This window comes from Sorex araneus, chromosome 7 (assembly GCF_027595985.1).
Source record: "Sorex araneus isolate mSorAra2 chromosome 7, mSorAra2.pri, whole genome shotgun sequence".
Taxonomy (NCBI): Eukaryota; Metazoa; Chordata; class Mammalia; order Eulipotyphla; family Soricidae; genus Sorex; species Sorex araneus.
The window spans coordinates 53,732,437-53,752,808 of NC_073308.1; the positions used below are offsets into that span (position 1 = coordinate 53,732,437).

A 20,372-nucleotide genomic window follows, 5' to 3' on the forward strand; every position below is an offset into this window, starting at 1 on the left:
ATGATTTTGTAATTTCAAAATAAACAAGATAAAAAGAAACTTTTCAGATTTGAAAAGTTGTTATATAAATAACTTTCTGTAATTTTTTTAAAACCCAGGTAGTTTATTTTTTACACAAACAGGAAAACACCAACATACTACTTGATAGGAGTCCTCTGGAAGAAAAAAAAATGTAATCTCTTTGTTTTTAAATAAAGATTTACTTATTTTTCTGATGAATCACTTAGTAATTAACTTTGACTTTTTATTCAGCTGATACTTTCATTGAGCACTATAACATATATACTTATCTATTCAAGAGAGCTTCAATAGTCCTGGGACATCTATGTTATCTATGTGTTTTTCTAAAGCAAAATGTAATTTCCATTTAGTAGCACAACGGGTAGGGCATTTTGCCTTGCATGTGGCCAACCCGAGTTTGATTTTTCCCTTCCTCTCAGAGATCCCAGCAAGCTACCAAGAGTATCTCGTCCGCACGGCAGATCCTGGCAAGCTACCCGTGGTGTATTCAATATGCCAAGAACAGTAACAATAAGTCTCCCAATGGTGACGTTACTGGTGCCCGCTCGAGCAAATCGATGAGCAATCAATCAGATGACAGTGATGACAGTGATACAGACAGTGATCAACCTTTGTGATGTTTGTTCCTCAGCTCTTATTTATATAAGCATTAGGAACTGTTGCCCCACCTCCCCAGGGGAGCAAACTAAAAAAAAATAATAAAAACAGAATAACTAAAGGTAAAGAAACCTGGGGGTATGCCCAATAAAAAGAAATAAAAAAGATTTCCATGATAGAAGACCTGATAAACAGTGGAAAGCTAAGAAGAGAACTCTGGAAAGGTGTACCACAAGTGGAATTAATTCCAATACCTTATATATTCCCGTAAGTATATTCTATATTACAAATGTAATTCCAAAACACGGGCATTCTTTTAATTGACACTTAAATCGAAGTTCAAAAAAACATGAGTATGGGGCCGGAGCGATAGCACAGCGGGTAGGGCGTTTGCCTTGCACGCAGCCGACCCGGGTTCGATCCCCAGCATCCCATATGTCCCCCAAGCACCACCAGGAGTAATTCCTGAGTGCAAAGCCAGGAGTAACCCCTGAGCATCGCTGAGCAAAAAATAAAAAATAAAAATAAAAACACGAGTATACGATTAATTAGCCGTAAAAAGAAAGCCTTTATCCTTCTCATTCTCAATCACTTGTAAACCTCAGTCAACAAATGCCAGCCCTTCCCTGCCCAACCATCCCAGTCACTACAGTCCCAGAGACCACAGCAAACTTTCAAATCCTTTTTGACAACACTTAGCAATTCCCTTTTTAACTAGTAGTAAAGATGCTATAAATCTCCTAGTATGATAAAACACAGAAAAAACAATGCTATAATAATTCTTGCTAATCTCCAAATATATCTTAATTACTGGGAAAAAAAGGGCTTTGACTTATTAAAAGTATTTCTAGGTGAAAATGTCTGGTTGAACTTATCCCTCTCACCTCCTCCCCCTACCTGGAGAAGAGAATGAAGCTGAAAAATTACAATATAGGTTGTTTCTAGCCATGATACTCAAGTTTTTTTCATTAAAACAGATGTGAAGTTGTGTTCTGACACTTAAGTAAAATGTTGACATACTGGAAATAATTCATAATAAACATCCCGTTGTGATCTGTATTTTTAAGATTTAACAATAAGAAAATATTTAATACAAGATATAAGGCATATATTTCTAAAAACCAGCTTTTACCAATAAAGTGAATTGTGTAGATATTTAACTTCTAGCTTTTCTACATATATAAACTAGAAATGAGATTATGGATTAACATATATTTGCACAAATACATGTATATGCTGTAATATGTGTATATACATACATGGAAGGCTTGTTTCATTGTGAATCAAACCAAGTCAATATTATAAATCAGTAATATTTCTCCAGAATTCACTAAAGAAGAATATGTACCTTAGTAACAGAAAAGAGCTTTTCAGATCATTGCTTAATTAATCAACAAATGTAAAGCTAATCCATACTTATGTCTCTGAAAACAGCAATGAACATGCCGTCTAAATTACACGAGAGATTGTGACGTACTGATAAGAATGAAAAGTTTCAAAGCGTATGTGGAATATGTCATAATCACATAAAACAGAAATGGATTGGGACGGACTGATAATTACATGGATGGCACAAAGTGCACAATTATGCACTACAGAATATAGTACAGGCACACAATGTATATTGAGAGAATAAAATAACAAAGACTTATGTAAGAAATGGACAAGTGGCAGTTTCCTGTGCCAGATACGTTCCTTAATGGAACCTTAAGAGAACTACTTGGGAGCTCTCGAATATGGAGATGGACATGTTGCTTTTCTGAGAGCACTTTGCCTGCCCTGGTGTGCTTCAGAGTAGTATTTCTCAACCACTTTCTAGCCAGAACCCCAACTCTGAATTGTTTCATTCCTATCTCCCACTCTCCCACCCCTGTCCCTGTCGTAGCAGCTGGATACCTTGTCTTGTGCAATAGCGCCCCCCCCCACAAAGTCACAAAAAAAATCATTTATGTGATTTTCACCTGTGTCCCCTGGAATATCCTAGAAGCCTAAAAGGGACCATATGGTGCCCTGGTTGAGAAATGTTTCTTTGGCCTACATTATATGTTTTTGAACAAGATTTATAATCTTTGATTAAAAAAAAAGCAGTATTCTATTTAACCCATTCTAAATAACAGCTAAGTAACAGCTAAGTTAGTACTAGGTACACTGAATTTTAATAACATAAAGGGAAATAATCATAACCATGTGTCAGGTCTTCAAAAAATAATGTCGGTGAGAGCAAAGCTCTTGGAACAGGACAACATCATTTGTATGGACACATTCACAAGACTTTAAATTATTCACATATGCAAATGCACACACACACAACCCCTAATACATACACACACTCACACATATACACAGGGATATATCTATAGCTATGTAGGCCGAGATGAAAGCATACAAAAGGTAGCTGTAGATGTGATAGTATTGTAATTCTTTATTTACTAAACACATAAAGCATTAATAGGTACTTCATTAATAATTTTAATAGATAAAGTCATAAGCACATAAAAAATATACTATGGAAGGAACTTAAGCACATTACCTCCAAAAAATACTGAAGAAAATGGTCAAGCATAAGATGAAGAAAACAGACAAAAGAATTTGTGGGTTGTGCTTCTGGAATAATTTTACAATTAGAATCAATATGCAGAGCATTTTGGTAAAAATCCTATCAGTATTTCAAAATTATAGAACAAGTTTAAAGTTAAGTAAAACTATGATTACTGAAAGAATGACTCAAGGAGAAAAGATGAGCTTCCAATGATGAGTTTTGAATACATCCTTATCATTCTTTTTTTTTTTTTTGCTTTTTTTTGGGGGGTCACACCCAGCGATGCACAGGGGTGACTCCTGGCTCTGCACTCAGGAATTACTCCTGGCGGTGCTCAGGGGAGCATCCTTGTCATTCTTTATCACCAATATTGATTTTACTTTTCTGCAGTCTACTTAAGAATCCATCGTTAATATTAAAAACATGTATATTTCTTCCTGAAAGAATTTTTCTCTAATGAGATAAAGCCTTCTCCAATCTTACACAAATGTAAATAGCATTTGCAATACATCAACAAATCTCTAAAATATATTTCACTTCAAAGAGGTAAAAAGATTCATTAGTTGTTTCTAAGATTTCTTGGCCAGATAACCTTGTCCTCAATTAGAACAACAGAATATTGGCTCGCTCTCTCTCCTAGCCAGCACTGAGGGAAACCTCCTCGAGAGATTAACTTATTTCATCTCAGGAAATATAGTTGTCATAATAGATGAAACAAAAATCAGATAAAGGTAGAGTCTTAATCCAAAAGAAGCATAACCTACACACCTATACTCATTTTGGTACTTTTTTCTACTAAGGAAAATTCATCAACTTACATTAGAAATAGTCATTTAACCCAAAATTTACAGACAAGGTGAAATGTCATGGTAAGAGAAAAGCAGTTTTTTCACTGAATTTTCTTAAGTCTGTTCAAATTAAAGAGAAAGTTGTGACTGAGTTAGGGAGAGAAATACTGTCTTCTAGATACAAATTATACTCATTAATTTTCCAGAAATCTTAACATCTTCCTATCCATCACAGGTATAGACCTACTTCCCTAAAATGATCAGTTCCATACTAATGATTTCATTGTTTATCCTCATAACCTTTTAATTCTTCATATCCTTCTAGATGTTCTTGCCTTGGACCTTCATATGTTAATTCTTCCATCCTAAAGTGCTAAAATGTAATCATCATAGATATTCAGTTCTTAATTCCAACCATAGCCTTCACATTGTATGAGGAAGAAAGAGAATTCACTCAAGATAAAGTGTCTCATCTGACAGCTAAGGTCAACCTAAGAGCACCAATTAAAATAACTAGTAAGAGTTGGCATTACACCTTAACAACATAGTAAGTATCACTGTACATTATTCAGGGAAAGCAGAGATGAATCTGGAGCAAGTACAGTTAAGCAAAGAGCACTGAAAGCTGAGAAATGGGAAAAGACAATGAGCTTGAAGTATAATTGGACCATCTTGTCCTAAATTTTAAAAACTTACTTGGAAAGAAATATGTTCCTAAGGTAAAGAATGTCAACTACAGAGGGCCTCAGTGACCAAACAAGAATGAAGCTTATAAGCAAACTAAACTGCATCCCCGTGGGCTAAGAGATTTATGTAATGGTGAAAATGTACTTATAATGATAAACAAGTCACATCCAGCATGGATTTCAGAAAGGTGATCCCAAATTATAGCCAGGCTCTGTGATGGATGTAGACTTCACTAAAATAAATGAGCAAGATTCAGTGCTATGGATGAAATAATAGTGGCCAAGGTCAGGCTATTAGAAGTCACAAAGGGAATAAATAGAGGAAGTAGAGACAGTGAGTGTATATTTTTTTTTTTTTTTTTTTTTTTTGCTTTTTGGGTCACACCTGGCGATGCACAGGGGTTACTCCTGGCTCTGCACTCAGGAATTACCCCTGGCCATGCTCAGGGGACCATATGGGATGCTGGGATTTGAACCCGGGTCGACCGCGTGCAAGGCAAACGCCCTACCCGCTGTGCTATCTCTCCAGCCCCGTGAGTGTATATTTTAAGAGGAAAACAATGAGAAATGAGAAAATAAGTAATGGAACCAAACATGGCAAGGTAGGAGGAGGAATGGAAGGAAGAAGCAAGCTAAATGACATCAACTCCAGATCAACCCAACTGATGTCTCAGGATAGTGTCTAAATGGAGAGATACATTATTGATTTGATCTATCAATAGAAAGCGCTACAAAACTATTTTTGTTGAAATAGTAAATTATAAAATAATTATCATCATACTGTTGCTCTTTTACATTAACTGCTTGTGCTTGGAATGTCATACAAGTGAGAAAAATTAGTAATGAATAGAAGCACACTTTTTTTCAAGCTGTATATTCCACTGCTGATAACATTTCTCATAATTATACAATTCAAACATGGTGAGCAAAACTGACCACATGAATTGCTAGCATAGTTTCAGCTGAAGTGAGGGCTATAAAATCAGTCAAACTTGAGTTCCAATAATAGTTCTACTATCTACTACTAGTAATATGACCTTAGGGGGGAAAATGTTTAATCTTGCTAAACTCAGTTCCATCATGTCTAAAAGAATGACACTATCAATCTAGAGAGGGTTGTGTAAAAATTAAGTCAAATATTAAATTGTATCTGCCATAAACAATGTGCCCAGTACATGATAACTATGGCTATTTATTCCCTATGTTTAATGTATTTTCTTATCCAGAGCATTTTTTAAAAAGCACTGCTATTTATTCATGATTAAGGTGTTCCCCTTACTACAATTAATCAGAGCTCACTATACTAAACAGTAGTTCCAAATAAAATGTGCTAGAAAAGTTAACATTAGAGTATCACTTTGGCTTATTTTATGTGACTAATTTTAAAATTTACCAATTCAAAGTCCTCCCTCCTATATTGCCAAATTGTCAAAAACAGGTGTGCAAAGAGGAAAAAGTGAGTAAAAAGCAAAATAACTGACAGAGTAATGGCACCTGTAGATATCCCAATCTTTCCCCAACTGTGAGCTCATAAAACTTTTTTACTAGACCATCTATTAACAGTCAGCACACACAGCGTTACACAATAGTCTTGGAAAAGGTGATTCTACAAGGTATTTTTAAAATGGAATAATCTTCAACTTTCCAAACATATAAAACCACGGTTCCTGAAGACAAACTGGAAACACTCACTAGATGACTATAAAAATAAAGCCAAGTGCTAAGTGTAGTTCGAGTAAGATGCGATTATCTTTATCAACAGACCATAGACAATGGAGAGTGTGATCAAAAAATATGTAATGTGCTGGTTAAAGGCTTAATCTAAATTAAATATTCCACCGACCCAAGGATTCAATACAAAATTCAACGGTATTTATTGTACACCTACTAGGGGCCAGCACTGAACCGGCATGACAAATGAATGAGAAATGTTAAGTCCTAAGCTCTAAAAGATTCTGACAAGGCAGTCACCGTGCCCAACCAAAACCGGCAAATGCCCCCAATTTCACGTGTCTGGTTTCCTATCCCTTGTGTAGTCAAAGAAGCAAAGCTACTTAAAATTAGTTCCAACACCATTCTCATAAAACCGCACAGGTGTAAGAAGAGACCTTTCTGGGACAGGGAGATATGACAGGGTTAGGCGCAGCCTTGCATTAACCCAGCCTGGGTCGGATCCCCGGGAACAGTGGCCTGTCCAGCATTTCCAGGTGTGGCCGGTGGCTCCCCAAGCAGCACCAGCAGGAGCAATACGCCGGCCTTGGCCACTGCCACAAAGCTGCAGACCTGGCAGCTCAGCTGTATCTATGTGGGAGTGGACACGGGCTGGTTAGCATGGCAGTCTGCCTCCAAGGAAAGGGTTATCCGCACGCCTTTCTGCCGAGCTGTGCAACTCTTACTAACAATGGCTCCCTTTCACCTATCATGTGAGAATCGGCATAACAGTTGTCTTCAATCTCTCACATAGAATAAAAATCCCATCACATGCTCAAGAACGCATACAAGTAAGTATACAAGAAGGGGCTGATGGCCTAAGCTGTCAGCTCTGAGGTAGAGGAGGTAGCACTGTAGCACTGTTGTCCCGTTGTTCATTGATTTGCTGGAGCGGGCACCAGTAACGTCTCCATTGAGAGACTTGTTACTGTTTTTGGCATATTGAATACGCCACGGGTAGTTTGCCAGGCTCTGTCATGCACGCAGGATACTCTTGGTAGCTTGCCGGGCTCTCGAGAGGGATGGAGGAATTGAACTTGGGTCAGCCGCATGCAAGGCAAATGCCCTCCCCACTGTGCTATCGCTCCAGTTGTGGGACAAAAAGTCGCAGTATTTCAGTTGATAAACCAGTCTTACAGGAAACACTATTCTTGTGTCTCCTACAAAAGCACAATACTAAACTATGTGATGGTCAGTGTTAATTTATCGCAACACTACCCTCAAGTCTAGTAAAGCACAGAGCAAGTACCAGGAAACAGGTATGCTTAAAGGATCAATAGCATCTCTCTCACGAGGCGCCATAGTTTATGCACTACTTGGTATTAATCGGCACAGTGGCTCTTGTTTTAACCCTCTAGGCCTACTTTTCCCTCCCTTACCAGTTAGCAGTTTCACAGTTTAACTTACTTATGAGAATTACATTATTTATTTAAATAACCTCCTCCATTTTCCCTGGATCTGGAAAACATGGATATGGAAGGAGCTGGCTGTTTCAATGTTGCTTCTACAGTTCGTCACATATGGCGCAAGTACCACTTCTACATAAAACCATCAACTGCAGGGGAGCTTCATTTCCAGGGCCCCACTCATAAACTCTAGAACTTCTCTGTAACAACTTCTCTGATCAGGGAAACGAAGTACAAGGCAGGTCTTTTTTTGGATCTCATCCGAAGAGATTTAATTAGTCTGAGGTACCACAAGGATCTCACTATGAGGGGGCAGGCCTCAGAGCACAGCCCGGCCTGTGCTTCCTTCCCCCACAGCTAATGCCTGAAGAACATCCTGTGGTGCGCGGAGTGTGAGGTAACGCCTTTGCAATTATTTCACCTAATCAAAAAAAAAAAAAAAAAAACCTCTCTGGGACTCTGGCCCTTTTGCCCACCGTGATGAAGAAAACCAAATTGTACTGCAAAACCTAAGCATCTCAATATTCCAAACTCGGGTCCCTCTCTCCCTCTGTCTTCAAAATCTCTGCAACTGATCTCACCTTTTTAAAATTTTAACATCTCACCCTTCTTAGAATAAATAAAAGGTCATCTTTTGCCCTACTCGGTGCTACGTTGAGGTCTAAAAACTGGCACTCTAAGAATATTTCAGCCTGCTCTATCAACGGACTAATGCCCAAGTTTTCATTCTGGGGATAATCGATACAAAACACACAGATAACCAGGAGGCAGACAACTCCCAGCCCGGCGGTCTGAAGTGGCACTGGGCGCGCGCACGTGCCTCCAGCGAGAGCCTGGACCCAGCGCCGGGGACAGAAAAGTGCTTCTCACACACAGCAGGAGCTGCCGGTGGGATTTCAACATGACAAATGCATAGCTGACTCATGGGATCAATTATAAAGAAGGAAGACATGTGGCAGACAGAAAAAAAATTCTGGTTTCATCGACTATTAATACATGTTAAATCAAACGAGTCCCACTGATCGGTTTATTACCAAATCAATAACGCTCCCCCTCCCTCCTTCAAAACTACACGTGAAATCCTTCTCACAGACTCCAATTCTCAAAAACCCTTTCCATGACCTCTTATTACATTCGACTCGAAAAGCATTTCTGTAAGGATGCTCTTAAGTTCAAGCTAAATTGCCAAGCTTTCCATTTTGATTAGAAAAATCATGTCTCATCATAACAATATTTCTCCACATTCACGATTTTGCAGCATTCAACAAATTACTGGTCCTTAAGAAGAATTTAAATCAGAAAAAAAAAAAAAAAAAGGGAAGAACAAGCCCGTTGTAATTCTCCCTCCCACCTCCAAGCCGACTACCATACCCTCTAAAAATCCTGTTTTTCCCTGGAGAACACACAGCAATAATTCCCATTTTTTAAAGCAGTTCTCTATGACGTGCTACCAAAGCACACGCAACATTTGCGATACTTACTGAATGTTTCTCCTGCTGGCCCATAACTCCATGGTTAGCTGGGATTGCTAATGGTTTCATAATGAAGAGACATATGCAGAACTGAATTTACACATCATGTACCAATCTCTCATGGAAGGCAAGTCACCCTCTACAGCATAAAATTCAAAGAGGAAAAAAAAAAAAAAAGACGGAGGAGGAGGAGGAGACCGAGCTGCAGCTTAAAGTGTCACTACTGGTAAGCTCGGAAAGCACTCACACTTGTAGACCAGAAAAGGAATCTGAACAACGGTGTCCGTCTCCATTTTTATAACACTGAAACTCTAACCATCTCAGGCTATGACAAGACCGAGGAAACCTTACAAAGCTCTCAGTCTGCCGAGAGAACAAGATCATTTCTGAGATTGAAGAACAAGAGGCAAAAGGGAAAAAAAAAAAAAAAGCTAAAATGGCTGACTGCACACAGACTCCCCTGAAAAAAGGCTTAAATACAGAATTCTATCAGGCAGGGTGGTATAAGAACCAGTCTCCAGCATTCAGCCAAGCATTGTTAATACTCTTGTTTCACTTGCAATCACACATGCAGACCCCTCCAACCAAGCAAAAAAAGAGAAAGAAAGGAAAAATCAGGGCAGAGCGTGTGAATCGGGACCTCCTCCCTAGCTGCTAATGATGCTGACAGAGTGGTGACCAGTGATCTCAGTCCCACTCCACTAACCAAGTTTGCACAATTAATCTCAGCAGCATGACACTGATGGACATTTAATTTAATGATGCCTGTCCCTCACACACTCAACACAAGCATGACTGCTGGCGAGTCACTAACGGAAACACAGCACATGCACACACACAATCTCCAGAATCATGAGTCTGAATGCAACACACCAATATAATTACATTATTGTGCTTACTTTGGAGGACCATGGCTGCAGGCAGTTGGCATAGCAACGCACAAGGAAAGCCATTTCCTGGGTAGAGAGAAAGCTTCCTTTTCTAAATAAAAAATTCCTCTTAGGAAACAAACGGCATTGCTGCTCCCTGCAGAAAGCAAGACACTGTAGTCTGTCTCTTAACCTGCAAGGCTCACACTCAATGCAGTTCTAGTGATGTAAGTGGATTTCTCTCTCACCCTCCCTCTCCCTATATACACTGAAATCCTCAGCTCAAATGGTACACACATTCCTTAAGACTCGCCCCCTCCTCTACTTAACCATTTCACTCATTAAGGCAGCAATGGACAATCCAAATAAAGTAACAAGCTCTTGCCTGTATTATATCAGCAGCTGTAGGTTAAGCAAGTCTCAGAGGGATGGAATCCATTGATTGCTGACTCCAAATAATATCACTGAAGACAGGGTAGGAAAACGGAGCAAGGACTTACTTGAACAGCTTTCAACTAAAATATGATTTTTCATCAAGGTGAAGCTAAAAGAATAGAAGGGACTGCTGCCCTACCCTCCAATACCACCGTGCCAGAGCAAACAAGTAGCTATCAAAAATCACAAAAAGCACATTTTAACAAGCTTCGTATAAATTTAGAAGATGTGATTTTCACAAACACCCATATACATACACACAGTGCACCTTGCCAATACAAAAAAGTCAACTCAGGTTTTGGCTTTAAAAATGCCAAATCAAACATGTTTTTTTTTTTAAGAGGTAGAGAGTTGAAATGACTGAAGATACATTAATTATACATTAAGCACTGAATTTTACCCTAGGTGAGCACGTCATGTGACTTGGTAAGGAAAAGGACAGGTTAACTCTGGAACCCGAGGCAGTTTCTCACAGTCAGAACTATTTATAAATGCAGAGAGAGAATCTGTATGAACAATCTAGCATTAATGATGGGATTGTGGGACTTGTCTGGCTCCCCAACACTCTCCAGACAATCTTCTGTCCCTTCCCACTCAGATGAAAGTCCGTTTCCTCCATCTCTTTAATTTATATCTTCTCCCTGTCCATCCCAACATGGCTTTCAGCCGCTTCTCATGTTACTTTTACTTTCCTTACGCATGTATTTCAGCCCCGCTCTCCCTGCCTCACTGGTCTTTAAGTAGGTTCATGTCTCTGCCAAACTCAGCAACAGCAACAAGAAACCAGGAACCTTCTCTATTCCCTTTCTCTATTCTCCTACTGCCACTCCATTCTCCATACACCACTTCACAACTAATCTTCAGTACTTTTTGGTTTCCATCATTCCTCACGGCACAAATTCCCCCCCCCCCCAAAAAAAAGGGCAACCTCCAAGCTGGTCTCAAGACCATTCGCCACATCTAATGCATCACAGTATCGCATTGATTAAAGTCTGTACCTTTTCTCAAATATGGATTTTTCTTCATCTCGGCTATCATCTCTCTCCAATCATTATTTACGGCCTTGAACGCTGCAGAAGCCTCCTTATTGAACCGTCTGGATTTAGTGTAACACCCAACCCATTGAACATCCTGTCTCCTGAGCTCTTTGAAAAACTAAAACCTGAAATCTCATCCTTTGGAATCCCTTTTCTGTGAAAAGCTCATCAACATTCCCACTGTTCTTGAGAGACTGTAACACCATGATCTGGGACGTTTGTATGTTTTCAGGACTTAAACTACATTCCTGCTCACTGTCTGTCCCCCAGGTTCTCTGGTGGTTCTTCTTTCTTGAAAGGGCTAAGGAGCTTTTTGCACATTATTATTATTTTTTTTGTTTTGCTAGAGAACTCCTCTTTACCTCCCCTTTGTTGACTGATGATTCCCATTCACACCAAAAACCAGTTTTTGAAGTTTTCACGGTTGCCATGATGCTTATTACAACTGTAGTTTTTCCATTTACTCATAAAATTATTTAAGCAGATAGTATCTGCTTCCCCTACTCAAAGCTCCATAAGGCACCATGTTCACTTGGGTGCCACTGTATTTGGGACGGTGCCCGTGCCATCAAGGACACTCACACCTTGTCGAACAGACAAAGTCTCCAGTGACTGGGAGTGAACACTGACAAGCTCATATGTGATCTGAAGATTAGTTCCGATCAAAAATATAAGGCAGGTATTAATTTAAGAACAAAAGAGAAACTTTCCACAAGAATTTTTGTCAGTGCATGGCACTGGTCTCTGACAAAGAAACAAAAGCAACACATATGGTCAAGGTTAGTCTCTTCTATAAATATTTCTAAGTACTCACACATAAAAATCAAATATAGGCAACCTTAGACCTGTCATTAAAATCAACACAAAATGAATCGACTTAAATGTAAAATGCAAATCTGTAACAGGAGAAAAACAGATGTCCTTTGGTATCTGGTTTGAATTTTTTTTTAATACAAAGACATAATAAATTGGATTTCATTAAAATAAAAAACAATGCACTGTAAAACAACTATCAAGGGGCCGGAGATAGTAAAGGTGTTAAGGCACTTGCCATGCATAAAGCTGACCCCAATTCGATCCTTGACACCAAAGGTGGTCACCCAAGCACCACCAGGAGTGATCCCTGAGCACAGAACTAGGAGTAAGTCCTGAGAAACAATGGATGTGGTCCCAAAACCAAAACAAAGCAAAAATAAGAAAAGAAAATACTACTATTGAGCTAATTAGAAGACAAGCCACTAATTGGAAAAAGAAAAATACTTGCATATGGTAAAGAACTCTTACCAAACATACAGAAAGAAGTCATAAACTCAACAAAAGAAAATATCTTGCCTAAGGAAAGTGCTACAGACCTTAACAGAAGACTCAACAATGAATAAAGAATAAAGGATTTCCACCTAGCAATTGTACTCCTTGATGTTTAAGTAAAATCCTGCATGAGAATGTTTATACCAGCTTTATTTAGTAAAATTCAGAATCAACCAAGATGCACTTTAGTAGATGAATGAATCTAACATACTATGGTACATCAAGACAATGAAAAATTATTCTTCACACACACACACAAATCCAAACCATTAAGATATAAAAAGATCTGAAAAAAACTTAAATGTGTATTACTAACAACAACAACAAAAAAGTCAATCTGAAAAAACTACAAACTATATGATGTTAACTATATAACATTCAGAATGCAGCAAAAGTATGGAAAGTTCTAGAGAAAAAAAGTTCAGTGGTTGTCAAAAATGAGTGGAGATGAGAGCAGAGCACAGAGGATATTTAGGATAGCAAAAATATTCCATCTGACTTTATATTAATAGCTATATATTATTAGCAACTTTGTACAAATCCAAATTGTACAACACCAAGAATGAATGTAATGGTGAATTATTGCTTTGTGGCTCTTGTTGGTGAAAAAATTATCACTCTGGCAAATAAATTTGATAGTGGGGAGGCAATACAAGAATGAATGCAATGGTGAATTATTTGCAATGTGGTTCTGGTTGGTGAAAAAAATTATCACTCTGGAAAATGAAGTTGATAGTGGGGAGGCAATGCAAACTGTTGAAGCAGGGGATGTGGAAAAGCACCGACCTTTCCTTTAATTTTAAGGATAAAACCACTCTAAATTCAAGACTGAAAAAAAAGAGTGGTATCAAAAGGTGGAAACAATCCAATTTTCTGTCGATGAATGAATATGTAAACAAAATGTGACATATACAGTGAGAAATTATTTGGGATTAAAAAGCAAAAAATTCTGTTACATGCTGTATCATAAACACTGAAGACCGTATGCTATGTAGTATGTCAGCCACAAAAAAAATATATGATTCTACTTACATATAGTACTATATATCTTAAACTCAGAGACAAATAGAATGGTGATCTCTAAGGGCTGGGGAAAGGGAGAATTATTGTTATTTCTTAATGGATATGTAGTTCAAGTTTGAGAAGATGACACTATTCTGGAGATAAATGATAGCAGTAAATGTACTTATTACCATTTAATTCTACATATAAAAATATCTAAAATAGTACAGTTATTTTACCACAATAGAAAAAGTATACCAAGACAAGAACTACATAATCAAGTTTTATTTGTTCCAACCCTGTCCCATAAGTTCATGTGTCAAAAACTCTGAAGTTTAAGTCAAATGACCCCTATGGTGAGGATATCTGACCCTGTATGTGAAAGCTCTTATCCTGTCCTCTCTGGGAAAATGTGTCACTTCTCTCAAGAAAGAAACTAACCTAATCAGGGCACCTGTAAGATGAAGTTAGAAAATCACACATCCTTGGGCACTGCTGCTTTTCTGTGCTGAGAATGGTGTGATTCCACTCACAATCTGGCTCCATGCCTACAACCTATATATCTTAAGACCTATTCTTGCGACACTGAAATTTTACTATCCATATCTTGTTCAGTGAAGTCAACTCTGCTGGTTTGTAATAAGTCAAGCATTGCTTAATAAATAAATATAAGGCCAGAGAAATATGACTGGGATTCAGGTGCTTGCCTTGTACACGACCAACACCAATTCAGTCCTTCCACACTACATATGTTCCCATCAGGAAGAACCAGAAGTAATCCCTGAAAACCAAGCCATGAGCAAGCCCTAAGCACTGCCAGGTGTGCGGAGTTAAGAGAGGGAGAAAGGGAGGAAGGGCCCAATTATTATATATTTTAGGAAAATCCCAATTACAGATTTTATACAAACAAGAATAAAGCATATTCACTTTGATATAGCCTTAATCTGGGATATACCTGTCTATTCCTTTACTATCTTAATTTAGCAAATTGTGTATTAAATAAATCCAGCCAGAAAAGAACATGTGATACTTTCCACCCTATGCCAAGAATGTCTAATGACTTCTATATTATCAGTAATATTAATTCAAAGGAGTTTACATACCTAATTCAGCAAACTACTTAATGGAAAGCCTTTCAATGCTAAATTCAATGACTATATTCATTTATATTTTTCCACCTAAAGCATTTACCTTTTATTACAGCTAAAAAAAATAAAAACAGTTGGTTCTTCTCAGCAATTATTAATTACATTTGGAAGTAACGTCTATTTATTTATAATATTTATTTAGAGCATCTGTAGTATTTATCCATAGATCTCAATATGTTTTTCAGATTTAATTAAGTTTATCAAAACCCAAGGGAAACAAGAAAATTATGTATTCATCTTTCATAGAAAAATTAAGTGCATGAGATTATAGGGTTAGTAGTTTGGAAAAACACAAAATAGAACTCGAGGTTTTTATTATCACTTATACACTCTGCAATGATTTCTTCCCATTTCTCCCTACTCCAGAGGAATACAGGGGTTGGGGAACATCTGTGGGAGTAACAAGAATAATTTGCTGATAACTAAAAACAGGAGATCTTACAGCTTTGATGCCTTATGTCATACCCTTCACCAAAGAAGTGACATTTAAAAATGCTTTATTCTCTATATAAGTATACCCCCCAGAAAGGATTAACCAGTGGAAAATAAAGCTATTTTACCAGACAGCTTCAGAAATTTTACTTATACATTCTTAAATCTAATATTCCCAGTCATTAATACTAGGACTTCTTTTCAAAAGAAAAGGTGCTTAACCCTTTCCTTCTAGGATAAGTCAATCCTCCAGTGTGTATAATCCACTCTGTCCTTGAGTGGACTCCCAACAGACCTCCCTTATGTACTCTCCCAAAGCACTTCTCAAGAAAATTCAGGTAGAATTTTAGTTTTTCTACTTTAACCAAATACAACAGTACATCAAGTTTATTACTTTAAGACAAAACAAACCAAAAAACCCTAATTATTAGCACCGTTCCTAATACACGAAGTCAAGTAAGTATTTGAGTTCTACCTAAAGGCTTCAGAAATATTATTACTTGAATTAGCAATTTAATCTAATAGAATCTAAAAAGATCTCTCAGATATACTCCAAAGTTATGGTACGAGAAAATCTGTAGAGTATTTTTCATTAAAATATTTATGCCAACACAATTTTCACTGGACCTTACTCATAATTCAAAGATTAGTGTAGTAACATATCCATCATAAATATACTGAAAATGCATAGGGAACATGCAAGAAACATGTAAAAAATAACATGAAATAAAAAAATGCTCAAAAGTAAAATAAAGATTGTGAGAATTTACATTAAGAATAGACTGAACATAATGGCCACTTAATACCTCTACTGCAAACCACAACACCCAAAAGGAGAGAGAGAGCAAAAGGGAATGCCCAGCTACAGAAGTGGGGTGAGGTGAAGGTGAAGGAGACAGGGTCGGGGGAGTGGTGGGAGGGATGCTGGAACCATTGGTGGTGGAAAATGGGCACAGGTAGAGGGATGGGTACTCGATCATTGTGTAACTGAATCACAAGCAAGAAAATTTTTAAGTCTGTAACTATACCTTACAGTGATTCAATAATTAAAAAAATTTTTTTTAAAGAATTGGTATGCATGTGTTTGAAGAATGAATAGACTTTAATAGCAGATTTAGCAAAGCTTATTTTACTTCCTGGAGTCTTAAAAAAAAGTTTCATCTGGGGGAAGAGAGGTAACAGCAGTAAAGCACTTGCTTGCAGCTGCTGACCTGGACTCAGTCCCTGGCACGACATCTGATTCCCTGAACACCACCAGGAGCGGTCCCTGAGCACAGAGCCAAGAGTAATCCCTGGGCAGCACTGGGTGTGGCCCAGCTTTCTCTTCCCCCAACAAAAGCGAAAGTTTCATCTTGAAATATTCAAGGTTTCAGAGGTGAACTCTTGAACACCAGTAAATCATTTCATCGGTTCTTCTAGGTGCAAGAATCTCCTACTAGGCTCCTCTCCATGCTATTTTATAAAAGCAACATTCTATTTTATAAATAGAAATCATTACCTTTACTGCTAATTAGACATAATATTATTACTATGTTTTCACAAGCATAAGGAATTGTTCGTTGTTCCTTTGTTTTTATCTAACATAAAGAACACTGATCACAAGTGGAAAATGGGTTATGTGAAAGCAGAAACCATACAAATTTTTTAAAATTCTGGTATTTCACAACAAATTATGATTTACACTTAGTATCACCTTGCACACGATAACTGCTCAAAGAATAAATTTGCAGAGATCCCATTTAACTTAATAGGGAAAAATTAGTAGGCAAAAACTGGTAAATTTTCATTTAACAAGTAAGAGGAGATCAAGTTTGAAGAACAATTCAAGGGTTATCTATATAACTGATATGGCCAAACTTTCATATGAACTGATGAACAATGCCAGTAAACCCTAAGATAATCTTGGACCAAATTATCAGACACAAAGTTCAGAGCAAGGAAGACAGTAGGGTAGTATAAGTAAGTTACAACTGTCAGTTATAAACATAGAAACTAGGAGAGATAATCATAAGTACAGTACTCAAAAAGCAAATAATAACAACAACAACAATAATAATAACAATAGCACTTGTAGCACTGTCGTCCCGTTGTTCATCAATTTGCTCGAGCAGGCATCAGTAATGTCTCCATTGTGAGGCCTGTTGTTACTGTTTTTGGCATATCGAATACGCCATGGGGAGCTTGCCAGGCTCTGCCGTGTGGGTGGGATAATCTCGGTATCTTGCCGGGCTCTCCAAGATGGGCAGAGGAATCGAACCCAGGCCGGCCGCATGCAAGGCAAACGCCCTACCCACTGTGCTATTGCTCCAGCCCAATAAAAAAAAAAAATAGGGCTGGAGAGATAATACAGAGCAGTGACTCTCCATATAAGGTCATTTGAGCATCACCAGGAGTGATGCTTGAGCACAGAGCCAGGAGTAAGTCTTGAGCACAACCAAATTTGGCAAGTGGCTCCATCCCTCCTCTCTCATTAGAAAAGGGCAAAAAATTCTGATAAGGTGTTTATAGGAAAACTACAAAAAATTGTGTAGGTTTAATCCAAAAAAAAATTTGAAAAAAAAACTCTTTAAATATCTGAAGCAGTTATGTAAAAGTGGAATGTGAATACTTGTGTCACTTTAGAAACTCTAGTACTAAACACTTTGTACTAGGCAGTGGGTGCAATTTTGACACATTATGGAAAAACTATCAGAAATCTCAACACTAAGTATAATTTAAAATCTTAAAGCAGAAGCTGCATGTCAGTGGTTATAGAGAAAAAGTTGTTGAATCAGGGGATTTGATAGGAAGAGTCCTGAAATCTCTTCCGGCTCTTAAAAATTATCTCATCTAATATGGTGGCTTTCTAACATGCATGAAAAGCAAATTGGTAAAGGAGTAATATGATACTAAAGACAGAAAAAGACAGCACACATAAATCAGTGTCAGTCTCTCTTGGGACAGATGTCCTGATGACAGTGATCACTTTTTTCTGAAGAGAGATATTAAAATATCCCTACTTTAAAAAAAAATAATGAGACAATAGTTTGGAGATCTTCTTTTTAACATCATTAGTTGATAAATTAGAAGATGACTTAGAGGTAAAACGTGATACTCTTCATGCTAGTAATAGAAATTATTAAAAATTACATGACTAGCTAGACAAACTAGATAAAAAGTTTCTTAATCCCTGTAAACTACTTAATACACATTTTCAATATTCTTAAGTACTCCCAACATGTCCAATATTTTCTAGCACAGAAGCATGTAGTTCTATGGCACAGAAGATGTAGTTTTTCATTTCTAAAAACTGAAAGTACTTATGGAGAATTGTTAAGTAGCCCTGAGCCTCAGATGGTGTGATTCAACTCTGGCCCCTTTTCCCTCTGCCAAAAACATAATAATAAATAAATAAAACACACTTAAGTGACCACAGAGCCATCCTTTTTTACTTTGCCAATAAAAACCCATTTCTGTACTGGGGCGGGGAGGCGGAACGAGGTGGGCAGTGCACGCTGGTGTCAAATACATAAATATTTAACTTCCTTAGTCTTAGTATGCTTAGCTCCTAACAATGGTGACAGCATCACTTAAGAGTTTAGGTTACAGCAAGGTTTAACTGGAAAAAAGAAGAATATACATATATACATACATATATATATACACATACATATATATGAGAAAACAAAAGTCAGCTAATATATTCCACAAGCATTCAACAATGTTCAATAATATTTCTGAATTCATTAACTAATGTTCATCACTGTCACTGTCATCCCATTGCTCATCGATTTGTTCGAGCGGGCACCAGTAATGTCTTTCATTGAGAGACTTATTGTTACTGGTTTTGGCATATCCAATACGCAAGGGTAGCTTGCCAGGCTCTGCCGTGCAGGCTCCATACTCTCGGTAGCTTGACGGGCTCTCCGAGAGGGGCGGAGGAATCGAACTTGGGTCGGCCGCGCAAAAGGCGAATGCCCAACCGCTGTGCTATCGATCCAGCCCAACTAATGTTCATGAATGAGCTGAACAGAATGTGAATGCAAATGGATCTGTAATGCCACTCTTGAAAATATTAACTAATACTTGCCACCCATGAACGAGCCCTCTGGCTACTGATCGAGCTGCTTATCGGCCATGATCCCAGAGACTCAGAAACCAAGCTTGGAATATAGTAGCTTTTGGCAGAAATTCCTCTAGATTTAATTGTTGAAACTCCAGAATTCCAAAATCACAGAGCCTCAATAGCGACCGTGCATTATCATATGCAATTCATAATCAGCAATAGAAAAAAATAGTCTAATGTTGCCTTTTCGGCAGATCTGAGTGTTGGGGTAAAATTCAAAATAATAATGGTGGGTTTGTTGTCAAAATGTTGAATGTAATCAAAGTAGAGAGAGAGTAATGTGGAAATTGTATGCCACATAGGTAGAGGGAGGGTGTGGGATGGGGGGGATACTGAGGTTTTTGGTAGTGGAAAATGTGCACTAGTGAAGGGTCAGGTGTTTCATCATTGTATGACCTATACTTAAACCGAAAACTCTGTAACTGCTCTCATAGTGTTTCAATAAAAATTTTTTTAAAAATTGAAAAAAAAATTAATACTAATTCTGGAGGTTTGATCCTAAGACATCAACCTATAGCCAAGGCACTGCTCAGTACCTATGAAATGCTGCACAAAAGCACACAATGGCATATAAAATACTATCTACAGGCCAGGAAGATATCGCAAAAGGCTTGAGTGAATGTTCGGTGTGTGGGACCCCAGGGTTCAGTCCCTGGCACTGCATGGCCTCCTGAGAACTCGCAGGAACCACTCCTGAGCAATGGGCCAAGAGCAGCCACCAATTCCAAAAGCGGAAATTGTACGCACACACTGACTGATGCAGAGCTTCATTTGGGGAGCCAAAGAGACAGGAAAAGAGTTAAAGTGCTTGCTGGAC

At 38.0% G+C, this 20,372-nt stretch overlaps 1 protein-coding gene across 7 annotated transcripts in view; it reads right to left on the bottom strand.

The window, feature by feature from the left end:
• Positions 1–20,372, bottom strand: part of RAPGEF2 (Rap guanine nucleotide exchange factor 2) — a 239,142-nt gene that overhangs the window by 72,472 nt on the left and 146,298 nt on the right. Inside the window, exon 1 of one of the 7 annotated variants that reach the window (XM_055144323.1) lies at positions 10,119–10,240. The exons of 3 other annotated variants lie outside the window; for them this stretch is intronic. In XM_055144323.1, the coding sequence (XP_055000298.1) occupies positions 10,119–10,172 (54 nt within the window). In that variant the 5' untranslated portion in view covers positions 10,173–10,240. Of the gene's footprint in view, positions 1–9,228; positions 9,395–10,118; positions 10,241–20,372 lie in introns of those variants that run through there. 3 more of the 7 variants (XM_055144325.1, XM_055144326.1, XM_055144322.1) reach the window with 3 other exon arrangements.